This window comes from Rhineura floridana, chromosome 18 (assembly GCF_030035675.1).
Source record: "Rhineura floridana isolate rRhiFlo1 chromosome 18, rRhiFlo1.hap2, whole genome shotgun sequence".
NCBI classification, from domain to species: Eukaryota; Metazoa; Chordata; class Lepidosauria; order Squamata; family Rhineuridae; genus Rhineura; species Rhineura floridana.
In genome coordinates, this window is record NC_084497.1 from 29,486,138 (window position 1) to 29,501,157 (window position 15,020).

The following is a 15,020-nucleotide window of genomic DNA, read 5'->3' on the forward strand; positions in this document are numbered from 1 at the left end:
TATACCACCTTGGAGGAAAGGTGGGATCTAAATGTAGTAAATAAGCAAAAAGAAACAGAGAGAATATTTTTCCTTTGCAAGTTTAGCACACATCAGCAGACCACAGGGATTGTTAAGATGATACAAAGTGGAACACTTAGAGAATAAAAAATGCCTTTCCAGCTACAACTATGCTTGCCAGCCACTAGCTGACCACTCATCCATTAAGTACCACAGTGGATTTTTAAAAAATAAATAAAGGGAGGCTAAGCCCATGCTGTCTAAATATAGCTCTTCTTTAAGCTGACAACCTATGAGACTGATTTTATTTTTAAAGGCAAGACATTCTGGTGCACCAGAGATCTCCATGGAAGCAAAATGACAAAAGCAAAGATTATCTCTTACGCATGCGTGCAAACCCCAGAGCCCAGAACAGTTAGTCATCTGGGGCCAAACTCATCACCCTCTCTGCCATTCACGGGAGTTTCACTAAGTGACGCAAGGGAAGCTGTGGCAATGAAAAACAGAAATGGGGTTTGACTCAACTTCTGAAGCAAAACAAAAGTGACAGAGGCCAGGGATCAGATAGAGAGAACATAAGAACTTAAGAAGAGCCTTGCAGTGCTGGGTCAGGCCAAAGGGGGGCCCATCTAGTCCAGCCTTCTGTTCCCACAGTGGCAAACCAGATGCTCCAACGGGAAGCCCACCAGCAGGCCCCGGGTGCAAGAGCAACTCTCTCTGGACTTGCAGTTCCCAGGCACACTGCCACCAACAGAGGAGGGAGAACACAGCCATCACGGCTAGCAGCCGGCATTGATCACCTTATCCTCCAAGAGAGAGGGGGGTGCCCAGTCTCTGGGGCTAACTTGGGGGCAGCCATGGCAGTCAGTTCAGGGCAGAAAGCCACTATTCCACACAGAAATAATTTCTGGAATGGGCTACCTTAAGATGTACCAATGTGGCCATCAGCTTAGAGGGCTTTTAAAAGGGGACTGGATATGTCCATGGAGGAACAAGAGGAGAAAAAGTCTATGAATGGCTGCGAGCCACGACAAATGAAACAGGAACCTCCAGGCATAGAAGCAGTCTACCTCTGAATACAAATCTGCTTGAGAGTTAAGATCAGTGACAGATGGCCTACTCTTAAGCCTAATGGGAGAGAGGGTGGGTTGGCAGACAAGAGAGACAGAGCCTTTTCCAAGGGGGCCTCACAGCTGTGGAACTCCTTACCCTGAAAGTCAGGCACTTTATTTATTTATTTATTTTTATTGAGGTGGCCAGCTAGTGGATTAGAAGAAATGTTTTGTGTGTGTTTTTTTACTCCTGCTGTTATTATTAATTCGTTTTTTTTAAAAAAATATTTTAAATTGTTTTTATATGTTGCATGCCACCATGGGAAGATATTTGTATAGGGGGTGAATATTTTGAACTGCAGCACATAAATTCATAAAAAAACTTACAATATGCCATTTGCTGGAAGCGAAAAGCAACGGAAGGGCTGTTGCCTTCATGCCCTGCCTGTGAGCTTCCTGGAGGCATTTGATTGGCCACTGGGGAAAACAGGATTAGATAAGTCTTTGGTCTTGTCCAGCAGGGCTCTTGTGCATCTGCCCCATATTTTTGTGTGCTATGCTATACCCAAGAAAGTGCTGATAGCGCTACAAGAAGGAATATCACCTGGGACTTCTTTCTTATGCAAGAAGGTCCTCATGACAGCTATCTTGGTCTTCTCCAAACCATCCTTAGTGCCGCTCTTTGCCGCTTTCATCAGCTGCGTCATCTGCGTGGAACAGAAAGGGCATGCAGAAGGGAAAAGTAGAGAAATAATCTGACTTCGTATTTCCTAGCAGAACTCTCACGGCTATTCTGTGAAGGGAGCAATCGTGGAAATGGTTTTCCTTTCAGGACAAAAGTTTGTGGGTTGTATCCAGCCAAGTCCTCTTCTATTCTACCTAAGCTAGTCATGCCTGTTAATTTCAATGGGTCTACTCTGAGTAGGGCTAGAAATGGATACAATCCCATCTCTCTCTCTTGATACTCTTGGAGAAAGGCTTGGTGGGACAAGTGAATCACAGTCAATGCCACTCAGGTCCATAGGAGCTGCAGCAAATTAGGATCCCCTGGAATAAGAGTGTTCCTGCACAAAAACAGCTGCCTTGCTCCTTCCTGCCGCCTTACATTCACAAAAGTCCTTACTGATTTGTTATTTGGGAAGTTTATATTCCACCCTTCAAATCAGCCCACCAGCATTTCTAAGTTGGTGTTTTATCCAACCAAGTCTTACTCAGAGTAGACCCAATGAAATCAATACACTTAAGTGAGCCATGTCCATTAATTTCAATGGGTCTGCTCTAATACTGGATACAAACCAGGGTGTGTGCACGCACGCACACACGCACACACGCACACACGCTACAAAACAGCATAGGATTAAAAACTCCCATCAATAAACACCCATTGTCGTTTCCAATGACCGTAAACATTTTAGGCATTAGCTTGGATTTGGGTCTTTGCTGGTACTAAAACAATAGCAAAGTGGGCGCCGGGGCAAACCTTCCTGAAGAGGGCACTCCATGGAGAAGGTGGCACTGAAGAAATGGCCATCTCCTTGGTTGCCCCCCCCCTTTTATTTCTGATGGGCAGCTCACCATAAGTAAATAAATAAATATTGCAAGGAGAGAGGAGTAAATAAAAGAAAAAGTCACATTAGCAAGCACCGCATGGACAGGGGATCCCACCCCTAGGGGCCAAATGTGGCCCCTAGGGTGCTCTATCTGGCTCTCAGAACTCTCCCCAGGCCACATCCCTCACTGGCCACGTTTCTCAGCCTCCTTGAGTGTTTTTGCCAGGCTGGAGAATGTGCCCTCGGCTCTTGCTGGACGGAGGACAGAGAGGAGTGTGTGAGAGTCTGCATTGAAACCAGCCTACTGTAAAGAAAAAAAAAATTACATTAGCTGCTCTGCCCACTTTGGCCTCTGGCCCCGCCCACCCCTGGCATGTGGCCCTCAGAAGGTTGCCCAGGAGGGACAGCAGCCCCTGGGCTGGAAAAAAAAAGTTCCCCGCCCTTGAACTACTGCAACCTGGAAGGCTGAAGGGATGCTTTTTTTATTTTAAAAAATAGGTTAATTTCTGCAAAGCAGAGAGACCTGAATAGGCAAAGGACTGGTTGACACAGAGATGAGCATTTTACGACCCAAACACAGGCAACCACGGGGTGGATTGAATGAAGGGTTAGAGGGAGGGGCGGACAGTACCTTGCCATCATATCTCTGCTTCAGCATCTCTCTCCCCCCGACTTTCAGAGCCAGAATGTCCCTCTTAGTCCTGGAGTACCTCTCCTTTAGCCTATGAAGGTCGGGAGACAGCTGATGGCCCTCCCCCAAAAAAGCCAGCACCAGCGTAGGGGACAGGAAGCAGCAGCAGGGGCAGGAGGAAGAGGGAGGCAGAGAGAGAGAGACAGATCCAGGTAAGCAGACAGACGATGCTCCAAGCCAGGAAGAGAGCAGAGCAGATATTTAGGGATGTAGGAAGCTGCCCTATTCTGAGCCAGACCCATTGGCCCATTTAGCTCATTACCTTTGGCTGGAAGGACACTTTTGGCTTAGCAGGTTCAGCCTCGGGCTTGTTCTCCTCCCCAGAGCCCTCGCTGTAGCTTTCAAACTCGCTGGAACTCCAGCCTAGATCTTCGGTTTCCTGAGCCTGGTCTTGGTGGACATCTTCATAGATGAGATTTCTGTCAGAATCTGGGAGGATGGAGGAGAGGGGGAAGAGAAGGACACAGCGCCAGTTAGCAAAGAATCAGGGAGCTCCAGCAAGGAGCTGCGGTGAAGCCCAAAATGAGGGCGATAGGTAGATTTCAGGCCTCCAAAGCAAGGGCAGTCAGAGGGAGAGGAAAATTAAGCAGAATACGATGAGAGACTACGAACAGGCAGAGAGCGAGGCAGCCGCTATAAGAGGGAGAAATGAAAACACAGAATAAACCATGATAATAAAAGAGATGTGGGATTAGGGTAGGAAAGTGCAGACAATTACCCAAGATTGCTTCTGAAGTAGAGCTCTTTAGCAGCGTCTGCAATCGCTTTCCTAGTTTAGCCAGAGGTGGAAGTAACACAGAGGGGTCCGCAAAGCACTTAATACAGCGCTATATTATCCTCAAGGCCAAGATCTTTCTTTAATGTTTACTCACAAGGAACACAGTAACTAAAACAAAAATCCCTGGTTGAAGAAGGTTAAGAAACTAATTATATTAGCTAAGCTAACTGCTTATCAGAAGGAAGGTGTTGCCAGGGGGGCATAAACCTTTTGTGAAATTTGGAAGCCTGGGACGCAATATTTACGTCAAAAATCTAATGGAGTAGGAAAAAGGCTGGAATTCAGTGCAGAGGTGGTGAACCTCAAGCACGTGGCTCTCCAGGCATCTCTGTCCCCAGGCCACACACCCCCTTTGCACCCTTCCTTCAGTGTTTTCACCTGGCTGGACTGTGTCCTTCGACTCTGATCGTGCCTCTAGATGGAGGCTACAGAGGGGTGTGTTGTGTGCATGTAGAAACAAGCCGGCTGTTCCGAGGTAAGCATTGCATCCATTGCTCTGCTAACTTTGGCCTCTGACCGCACCCTCCTCTGGCACGTGGCTCTCGCCCAGAAGAGAATGAAGCCCCCGGGCTTAGCACAATAGTGCAGCTGAAGATAGTAGAAAGAAAGAATAATGTAGGTGATTTTAAAAGAATGGAGAGGGCGAAAGATGAACCAGAAAACAAGGCACAACGCCTATAGTATTGGCACTGGGGGGGGGCGTACCACACTGATTCGAGTCCACGTTTTCATACGGAACATCGTCATAGATCACGTCCTCTTCCGGGGCTGGGGAATTAAAGTGATCATCTGGAACGAAAGTGACATATGGTGGGAGGGGCTGAAGTTGAGGCCAAAAGGGGGTTAAAAAAAACAGGATGAATCCAACAGCCCAGAAACTTTGGGTGGAACTGGCAACAGTTGTGTGCTTACAAGAGGGTCTGAGGATAGATGCCAGAGTGTCCTGGTACACTTAACAGAGAGGTAACAGCAAAGCCACAATGAGGACTAGAATCTTGGGTTGGTGTCCAGTGCTAGTCAGAGTTAGACCCACTGAAGTTAATTAACATGATTAGGGGAAGGGCCATAGCTCAGTCGTAGAGCCTCTGCTTTGCATAAAGAAGGTCCCAGGTTCAACCCCCAGGGGCATCTCTCAGTAGGGCTAGGAGAGACCCCCTTTCTGAAACCCTTGAAAGCCCCTGCTGGTCAGTGTGCAGACAGAGCTGAGCTAGAGCAGCTTCTTATCTCCCTATTTAAAACAGCCCTTTGTTCAGAACTGTGAGGACTAGAATCTTGCTTTATTTCTAAGAAAAGGGCCATAGCTCAGTGGTAGAGTTTCTTGCTTTGCATGCAGAAGGTCCCAAGTTCAGTCCCCAGTGGCATCTCCAGGCAGGGCTGGGAGAAACCTTCAGCCGGAACCCTGGAGAGCTGCTGCCAGTCAGTGTAGACAATGCAGAGCTAGGTGGACCAAAGACCTGACTCAGGATAAGGCAGCTTTCTATGTCCCAATGACTAACATAATCATCACATTTATATCCCACCTTTCCTCCAAGGAGCTCAAGGTGGCATACAAACATGGTTCTCCCCTCCCCATTTTATCCTCACAACAACCCTGTGAGGTAGGTTAGGCTGACAGACGGTGACTGGCTCAAGGTCACCCAGTGAGCTTGATGGCCAAGTGGGGATTTGAACCCTGGTCTCCTAGTCCGACACTCTAACCGCTACACCACACTGGCTCACTTACTTTGGTTCATTCATTTCAACGAGTCTACTCCAAGTATTAACTTAAGTTGGAGACAACCCTTAAGGTGCCGGGACAAAATGTATCAGCTGCACCTGCCCAACCTGGCCTCAAAAAATGGGTCCCACCCCAGGGCCATACCTCTCCGAGAGCTCCTCCTCTTCCAGCTGTGGGTCCTGGCCTGTGCACTCCCCACCACATCGCCATTGCTGACGGCGCCCAGAAACCTGAAAGCAAGAGTTCAGCCTTGAGACGTGCCGGTTCCTCGCAGGGTTTCCTCCATGCCCTCAACACCTGTAAATCCTTGGTGGCTTTCCCACCCCTAATTTAGAGCATTTCCTTGCCAACCAAAAAGGCTCTCAGCACAGCTTACATACATTCTGTTCAAACAAGACAGTCCTTGCCCCACAGAATTACAGTCTAAAAGGCACAGCACAAAAGGAAAAAGGGACGGGATGGGAAGAGGTTTGTGGTTTCGTATCACGTGACAATGCTCACTCGCCCGCCCACGTTCTGTTCGGCTGCATCCACCCCTAAATTTCTGGCAATGAGGCAGACTAAGCACCAGCAGACATAATGCAGACACTGGCTCAACATACCTAAAGGCCAGCTGCAGGCTCTGTGGCGGCTTTTCGGGTTTTCAAAGGGTGCCACGGCATTTTATCCCCCACCTGGCTTCCTTTGTAAGCTCCGTCCACTGCAGTACGGCACAAATTTTCTCCCTCTTGCTGTTATGCTGACTGTGCAAGAGGACACCCCGGCAGGGAAGCGATCAATATTTCTGCCTCTTCCCTCTCTGTTGGCTGTTTCTCTCCCTCTTCCATCTCACCCCTCCCACACAAGCTCAGCATCCTTCAGAGTCCTGCAAACGCCAAGCCGTTCTTGGCTCTCTGCCCGTCTCCCTTAATGGCTGGCTTTGGAATGGGTTGATAGAAGCCTCTTATTGGCAGAGAAGGGGGGGATGGCATCCCTTCAGGCTGGTATTTTATTACAAATGTATTCCGCAACATGTTCTTGCATTCAGTGGTAAAGAAAAGGCACTCCGCACATGCTCTATGACATCGCCTTCTTTAGCACGACTTCTGCTGTCCCAGGGACTGGCACTGAAAACAGGTTTGGGGCCTCAGCTCAGCCCCTGGGAAACAGAGTGCATTCCCCCACCAAAGAGTCACCAAACTCCCTCTGCAGGTTTGTGTCCATGAAGTAATCACTCACAGGGCTCCTCCAGACAGGTGTTTCATGGCAGGTTTATTCTGCAACATGTTTTGGATACTGGATTTATTCTGCTTTAGTTTATTATGCGATGCTTCCTCAATGTTACCACATTATTGCTGTCCGGAGGGGCTATAGCCCGACGAAAGGGGGACAAAAACAAACCAGACCATTTGTGGTATCAAACGTTACAGGATTTCAACAGGAAGTTACAGGATATGCACTGATTGGAAAGGTAGCCGTGTGACCACCCCAAAACATCTGCAGGCACAAACAGTATCAAAAGTAGGACTGCATGTGGCTGCCCCGGTAGCATCATGAGCACAAATTAGCATGAATGCCCAATAAAAAGATTTATTACGAAGGTTTCGCTTCTACCGGTTTAGATTTGTATCCTGTTTTTGGAACATCAGCAGTTCAAAGAGATTTAAAGCTTTTTAGTCTTCCCTCTTTGAAGTGCTGATGTTCCAGAAACAGGATACAAATCTAAACCGGTAGAAGCGAAACCCTCCAACAGATCATGTTTCAGATTTCGCCCATCTGCTACCCTGCCAGCCTATAACAGTCCCCAAAATTTGACACCTGACCTTGCCCCATGGAAGGGCTGCCTCTGTTTTGGAAGGGTAAAGAGGAGGCGAGATCCAAAGGGAAGGGGCGGTAGGTCAGCGGCAGAGCACCTGCTTTGCATGCAGAAGGCCCCAGGCACAATCCCTGGCAGCATCTCCAAGTAGGGCTGGGGAAAAGACCCACGCCCGAGACCTTGGATAGCCACTGCCAGTCAGTGCAGACGGCACTGAGCTAGAGGAACCAAGGGTCTGACTCTGTCTAAGGCAGCTTCCTATGCCTGAAGGGAAGGATTATAGTTCAGTCGTAGAGGCCTCAGGCTCCATCCTGGGCACCTCCAGGCAGGGCTGGGAAAGTTCCTTCTTTCAGAACCGTGGACAGCCTCTGCCAGTCAGTGAAGGCAATACTAAGCTGGATGGCCCAACTGTCTGACTCAGTATAAGGCAGCATCTCATGTTCCTGTGATTTAGGCCTTCACCATTTATACATCAATGCTGAAAAATGGAAATGGACTGCCTTCAAGTCAATCCCGACTTATGGCGACCCCATGAATAGGGTTTTCATGGCAAGCGGTATTCAGAGGGGGTTCACCATTGCCTTCCTCTGAGGCTGAGAGGCAGCGACTGGCCCAAGGTCACCCAGGGAGCTTCATGGCTGTGTGGGGATTCGAATCCTGGTCTCCCAGGTTGTAGTCCAACACACTAACCACTACACCACACTGGCTCACAAATCAACGCTAGCACCACTGTAATAATCATTCTCTGGACCAAAATTAAGTGGCTGCCACCAGAGGCCAGTGTTGAGCTTCCATCTTCACCACTGCCACCCCTTTCGGGTGTCCTTTTTGTCATGCCATGTTGGAAATCCCCATTTTCCCGGTTTCCCCTCCCATTGCTCCTAAAACAGCTCTCTCTCCTTAAGGTCCCCACATGCCAACGTTCGTATTTCACCTCCTGGGTCTACTCTTCTAAGGTTCAGCTGTGCATTCCAGTTCCGCCAGCCACAAAGCAGTCAACTGAGCAAAAGTTCAGAAGTGAAAGCTTGGGAACACCCTTGCAACAAGACTTCCACAGCTGGCCACTGTGCATTCCCAAAGGTAGATAAGTTCATCTTGTTGCAGATGGAAGCGCTGTAGCTCAGGGGCAGAGCATCTGCTTTGCATGCAGAAGGCCCCAGTTCAATCCCCAATGACATCTCCAGGTAGAGCTAGGATAGAATCCTGTCTAAAATCCTGGAAAGCCTCTGCCAGTCAGTGTAGACAATACTGAGCTGGATGGACCAATGGTCTGACTAGTATGAGGCAGCGACCCATCTTCTTATGGAGGGTACCAGCAATATGTTGGGATATTGCCTTATGAGAGAGTCCCAAGGCACTGGGGAAACTGGGGAAAGTGATTTCCCCAGGCCAATTCCCAAATGAAAATGGGAATAAGAGACATATATTAACAGAGAATCTTTGAGCATGTGCAGAGTGTCTTTCCATCAAAACACCATGGAAACACAGACATTCCCCCACCCTCCCACACAGCCATACAGAGCAAAGAAATGGTTAAATATACCCAGTCCTATAATCTCACTCTCACACTCTCTCACACACTCTCACACACACACACACACACACACACACACACACACACACACACTCTCTCACACTCACACTCTCACACACTCTCACACACACACACACACACACTCTCACACACACTCTCACACACACACACTCTCTCACACACACACTCTCTCACACACACACTCTCTCACACACACACTCTCACACACACACACTCTCACACACACACACTCTCACACACACAGACTCTCACACACACAGACTCTCACACACACAGACTCTCACACACACAGACTCTCACACACACAGACTCTCTCACACACACACACACACACACACACACGGCTTTAAAGGAAACCAAAACATACACAAATCAGGAGATCTAGTTACTAATCCCATGCCTTGTTTGTTTTGGATCATAAGTAAACGATATATGAATTTAGAATGAAAACAGCAAAGCCAGACCTAAAACCAAACGCTACAGAGTGAAGACAAACACAGAAAGGGAAAGAGCCATTAAACAGGGTTATAGAAATATCAGAATATTTCCAGATTTTTTAAAAAAATGTTTTGCATCTTTTTCTTAAAAAACTGCAGTCAGAAAGCACCACAGTGGTTGTTTTGAACCCAGCTCCTGATCTTCATGGTGACCCAGACTTAAAAACAACCAAAATCACATTGAGGAAAATTGATATTTCAGCAGAAAGGTTTGACTGGCATGCCTGCCCTCCTTCTTGGTCAAGATTGGAAATCTAAACATGGCAGCTGTTTGCAGAACTTCCCAGGACTTCCCAGGAGTTAAGCAAGTGAGTCAAGTAGCGAGGTTAAGCAGACGGTGGCAAATGAGGGGGGAGGGGAACCCCCACCCCACCCCAGGTAGCAGAGTGGGGCTGGGGCTGGACCTGTACTCCAAAAACCCAAACTGCTCTCTCCTTTCGACCTCTATGGGAGAGAAATCAAGGAGCACAAGGGTTCTTGAGGAGGGCCTTTCGAATACCTGAAGCTGCTTTTGACCAAATCAGACTATCAGTCCAGCTAACTGCTTGCTATCATGGCTGGTGATTACTCTCTACAACTGGGACGCAGCACCATTTGAAGCCCAAGGGCCACATTCCCTTCTGGACAACCTTCTGGGGGCCATACACCAATGGTGGGGTGGGGCCAGTGGCACAAGTGGGAGAAGCAATAAGGGAACATTTTTGCTTTGTAAGTTCTGCTGGTTTCCACACCCCTCTCTGTCCTCCATCCAGGCAAGCATGAGGCAAGATCTGAGTTCAAGGACACATTTCCTAGCAGGCAGAAACAGTCAAGGAAAGGGCAAAGCTGGTCCAGTGAGGGATGCAGCCTGGAGATAGAGGGGGTGGCTGGGGAAAGTCCCAAGGGCCAATAGAGAGACACATTTGGCCCTCAATTTCTAAGGTTCCCCACCCCTTATTAGACTCTAACAATGACAACAGTTAAAGTTCCTGTGCCCTGCCCTAAATTGGGTTGCGGGGAGGGGGGGACCAGGAGTGAATTTTGGGTTGCAAGAATTTGTCAGCTTGGCCCTGGTACTGATCTGAAATGCCTGTCCTGAAAGGAACCCCCGTTCCTTAATTCCTAGATGTTCCCTGCCTGCCTGTGCCAGTATTTTCTTCCTGGCTCCACTTGGCAAACTTCAGGGTTCTAGTAAAAAAAAAGGGGCAAATTATATTCTTCAACTCTGAAGCCTGCCTTGCACAAAGGAAAAGCTGAACGCCCTGACACACACCCCTTACCTGGAGAGGAGGAAAGCCCTGTTGAAGCACCTTAAGCTAAGCTGCCAAACCAGTCCATGTAAACAGGAAGGCCCCTGACATTCAAGGCCAGCAGGTCTCCTGGCTGCATCCCAAAACCTCTCTCTCTTATCACCTGGGGAGGGAGGGGCTTAGGACCCAGCATGGGAGAGGCAGAGGCAGCTACCTGTTGGTTAACCCTCCAACTGCTGGGCTGACAGAACAACACCGGAGTGTTAAGGGGAGGAAACAGCCATTGTCATCTCCGGAGTCGATCCTGAAATTTATAAGCCTCGGGATGACTCCAGACTAGCCGGTGCAGCAGTGTGATGGTCAGAGCGCCCGACTAGTCAGGATGGGGCCCTCCAGATGTTGTCGGACTCCAATTCCCATCAACCCCCAGCCAGCAGGGATTATGAAGGGAGCTGGAGCCTAGCAATTATCTGGAAGGGCTGTAGTTTTGCTGAATCAAAGGACGGCAGGGTTGCGATGGCAGTAGCTAGGGGCAGTAAAGGCAAGTGGGGGTCTAGTTCAGGGGGAAGGAGAGCCTGTGGCCTTCTAGATGTTGCTGGACAACTCCCATCCACCCCAGACAGCATGCCAGTGGTCGGGAGTGATGATAGGAGCTGCAAGTCCAACTGCCTCTGGACAGGCAAAGGCTCCTCATCCCTGCATTAAAAGAAAGCAGAGTTGTGGTGGAGGTAGCGAGACGCAATGAGGGAAAGCGATGGTCAGAATTGTGGTGGAAGTAGCTGGGGCAGTGAAGGCAAGTAATGGTCAGATTGTGATGGAGGTAACTAGGGGCAGAAGACAAGTAATGGTCAAGTTCAGGAAAGGACAAGCTGTGGCCTTCCAGACATTGTTCACCTCGAACACCCATCATAAGAACATAAGAACATAAGAAGAGCCTGCTGGATCAGGCCAGTGGCCCATCTAGTCCAGCATCCTGTTCTCACAGTGGCCAACCAGGTGCCTGGGGGAAGCCCGCAAGCAGGACCCGAGTGCAAGAACACTCTCCCCTCCTGAGGCTTCCGGCAACTGGTTTTCAGAAGCATGCTGCCTCTGACTAGGGTGGCACAGCACAGCCATCACGGCTAGTAGCCATTGATAGCCCTGTCCTCCATGAATTTGTCTAATCTTCTTTTAAAGCCGTCCAAGCTGGTGGCCATTACTGCATCTTGCGGGAGCAAATTCCATAGTTTAACTATGCGCTGAGTAAAGAAGTACTTCCTTTTGTCTGTCCTGAATCTTCCAACATTCAGCTTCTTGGAATGTCCACAAGTTCTAGTATTATGAGAGAGGGAGAAGAACTTTTCTCTATCCACTTTCTCAATGCCATGCATAATTTTATACACTTCTATCATGTCTCCTCTGACCCGCCTTTTCTCTAAACTAAAAAGCCCCAAATGCTGCAACCTTTCCTCGTAAGGGAGTCGCTCCATCCCCTTGATCATTCTGGTTGCCCTCTTCTGAACCTTTTCCAACTCTATAATATCCTTTTTGAGATGAGGCGACCAGAACTGTACACAGTATTCCAAATGCGGCCACACCATAGATTTATACAACGGCATTATGATATCGGCTGTTTTATTTTCAATACCTTTCCTAATTATTGCTAGCATGGAATTTGCCTTTTTCACAGCTGCCGCACACTGGGTCGACATTTTCATCGTGCTGTCCACTACAACCCCGAGGTCTCTCTCCTGGTCGGTCACCGCCAGTTCAGACCCCATGAGCGTATATGTGAAATTCAGATTTTTTGCTCCAATATGCATAATTTTACACTTGTTTATATTGAATTGCATTTGCCATTTTTCCGCCCATTCACTCAGTTTGGAGAGATCTTTTTGGAGCTCTTCACAATCCCTTTTTGTTTTAACAACCCTGAACAATTTAGTGTCGTCAGCAAACTTGGCCACTTCACTGCTCACTCCTAATTCTAGGTCATTAATGAACAAGTTGAAAAGTACAGGTCCCAATACCGATCCTTGAGGGACTCCACTTTCTACAGCCCTCCATTGGGAGAACTGTCTGTTTATTCCTACTCTCTGCTTTCTGCTTCTTAACCAATTCCTTATCCACAAGAGGACCTCTCCTCTTATTCCATGACTGCTAAGCTTCCTCAGAAGCCTTTGGTGAGGTACCTTGTCAAACGCTTTTTGAAAGTCTAAGTACGCTATGTCCACTGGATCACCTCTATCTATATGCTTGTTGACACTCTCAAAGAATTCTAATAGGTTACTGAGACAAGACTTTCCCTTGCAGAAGCCATGCTGCCTCTGCTTCAGCAAGGCTTGTTCTTCTATGTGCTTAGTTAATCTAGCTTTAATCATACTTTCTACCAGTTTTCCAGGGACAGAAGTTAAGCTAACTGGCCTGTAATTTCCGGGATCCCCTCTGGATCCCTTTTTGAAGATTGGCGTTACATTTGCCACTTTCCAGTCCTCAGGCACGGAGGAGGACCCGAGGGACAAGTTACATATTTTAGTTAGCAGATCAGCAATTTCACCTTTGAGTTCTTTGAGAACTCTCGGGTGGATGCCATCCGGGCCCGGTCAGCCCCAGCCAGTATGCCCAATGGTAAGGGATGATGATGATGGGAACTGCAGTTCAGCAATGTCTGGAGGGCAGACCCGGGTTCAAGAAAATCAGCCCTGATGCTGAGCTTAAAGCAGTCAGGGGAGGGGGAAAGGACTAGAAGCAAACCGGACATGAGTATCACAGAGTCATGCCTGTTCAGACACAGACCGGGCATGACTTCCAAAAAGGAAAGGCTGTGCTGGTTACGGGCTCCCTGGGAAACACCAACATGACAAGGAGGAAGAAGAGAAGATAATTGGGGTTCCTCCCTCCACCGCCAGCCCATAAACACCAGCTTGCTTTTTTAAAAGAAAAGGATCATAAAGGCAATGTGCATGCAACAAATCTAGAGCCACTTACTCTGACTGCGTCTGTGAGCCCAAGTGATCTGCCAGGAAAGAAAGGAAGGAAGAACAATGACCAACTGGCACTCAAGAAACTTGTTGATCCAGCACCATATCAGGTGGGCTCTTGCTGAGCAATGAAGCCTCCATGTTCAGAAGCAGTGCCCCACCAAACTCGCTCTGCCCTCCGCCAGCCCCCACCGGCCTGTCTTCTTACAAGAGCTTGGGAAGTTCATTTCAAAAAGGAATTCATTCTAGTTTCAACATGTCCACAACATTCCAGGTCACGCTCGTCCCTTCCCAAAATGAATCAGCGCAGTTCACATTCAGTTCTCACAGTTAAATGTCACAAGCTGCTGCACTGAAGTATAAAATATACTTTAAAGGGCTGGTGCAGGGTTAGGGTTAGAGCCAGGAAGACCCAGGTTCCAATCCCCAGCCAGTTATGAAGCTCACTGGGCAACCTTTGGCGGCTCACTTTCACTCAGCCTAACCTACTTCACAGGGTTGTTGTGAAGATAAAGCAGAGGCACAGGGCAGGGCAAACCATCACGCTGCCCCGAGCTCCTTGGATGAAAAGGAGGATATAAATGTAGCAAAATACACTTAAAAACTAATGGGACTGGAACAAGCAGCACAGGAAATTATCAAATGAGGTGAAGTTTAAAGGGACAGAGTCAAGAGGCCTGGGAGAAGGCCAAGCTCATCAAGCTCCAGTGGCCTCATGGATAAGACATTGCTCCTAAGCCAAAGATTGTGGGTACAAGTCCCATCTGGGGAAAGGCCATAGCTCAGTGGAAGAGCATCTGCCTGGCATGCAGAAGGTCCCAGGTTCAATCCCCAGTGGCAGCATCTCCAGGTAGGGCTGGAGAGACTCCGGCCTGAAACCCTGGACAGCCGCTGTCAGTCAATGTGGACAATACGGAGCTATATGGACTAATGGTCTGAATCCATATAAGGCAGCTCCTTATTGTCCTTTTTAAAAATTAGCCCTTTATTCAGAACTGTAAGGACTAGAACCTTGCTTTATTTTTAAGGAAAGGACCACAGCTCAGCGGAAGAGCATCTACTTTGCAAGCGGAAGGTCCCAGATTGAATCCCCAATGGCAGCATCCCCAGGTAGGGCTGGGAGAGACTCCCTGCCTGAGTGCCCTAGAGGGCTGCTGCCAGTCAGTGTAGACAATACAGAGCTAGACAGACCAATG

General features: G+C 48.4%; 1 protein-coding gene across 8 annotated transcripts in view; it reads right to left on the reverse strand.

Moving 5' to 3' along the window:
* The window catches only part of ARHGEF10L (Rho guanine nucleotide exchange factor 10 like), a 94,950-nt gene that overhangs the window by 55,605 nt on the left and 24,325 nt on the right, over positions 1 to 15,020 (reverse strand). For 7 of the 8 annotated variants that reach the window (XM_061602006.1, XM_061602005.1, XM_061602004.1 and 4 more), the window contains 5 exons: positions 13,832 to 13,859; positions 5,933 to 6,018; positions 4,777 to 4,860; positions 3,556 to 3,722; positions 1,657 to 1,759 (listed from right to left, as the gene is read on the reverse strand). In XM_061602006.1, coding sequence (XP_061457990.1) covers positions 1,657 to 1,759; positions 3,556 to 3,722; positions 4,777 to 4,860; positions 5,933 to 6,018; positions 13,832 to 13,859 — 468 coding nt within the window. The remainder of the gene's footprint in view (positions 1 to 1,656; positions 1,760 to 3,555; positions 3,723 to 4,776; positions 4,861 to 5,932; positions 6,019 to 13,831; positions 13,860 to 15,020) is intronic. The other variant, XM_061602008.1, reaches the window with a different exon arrangement.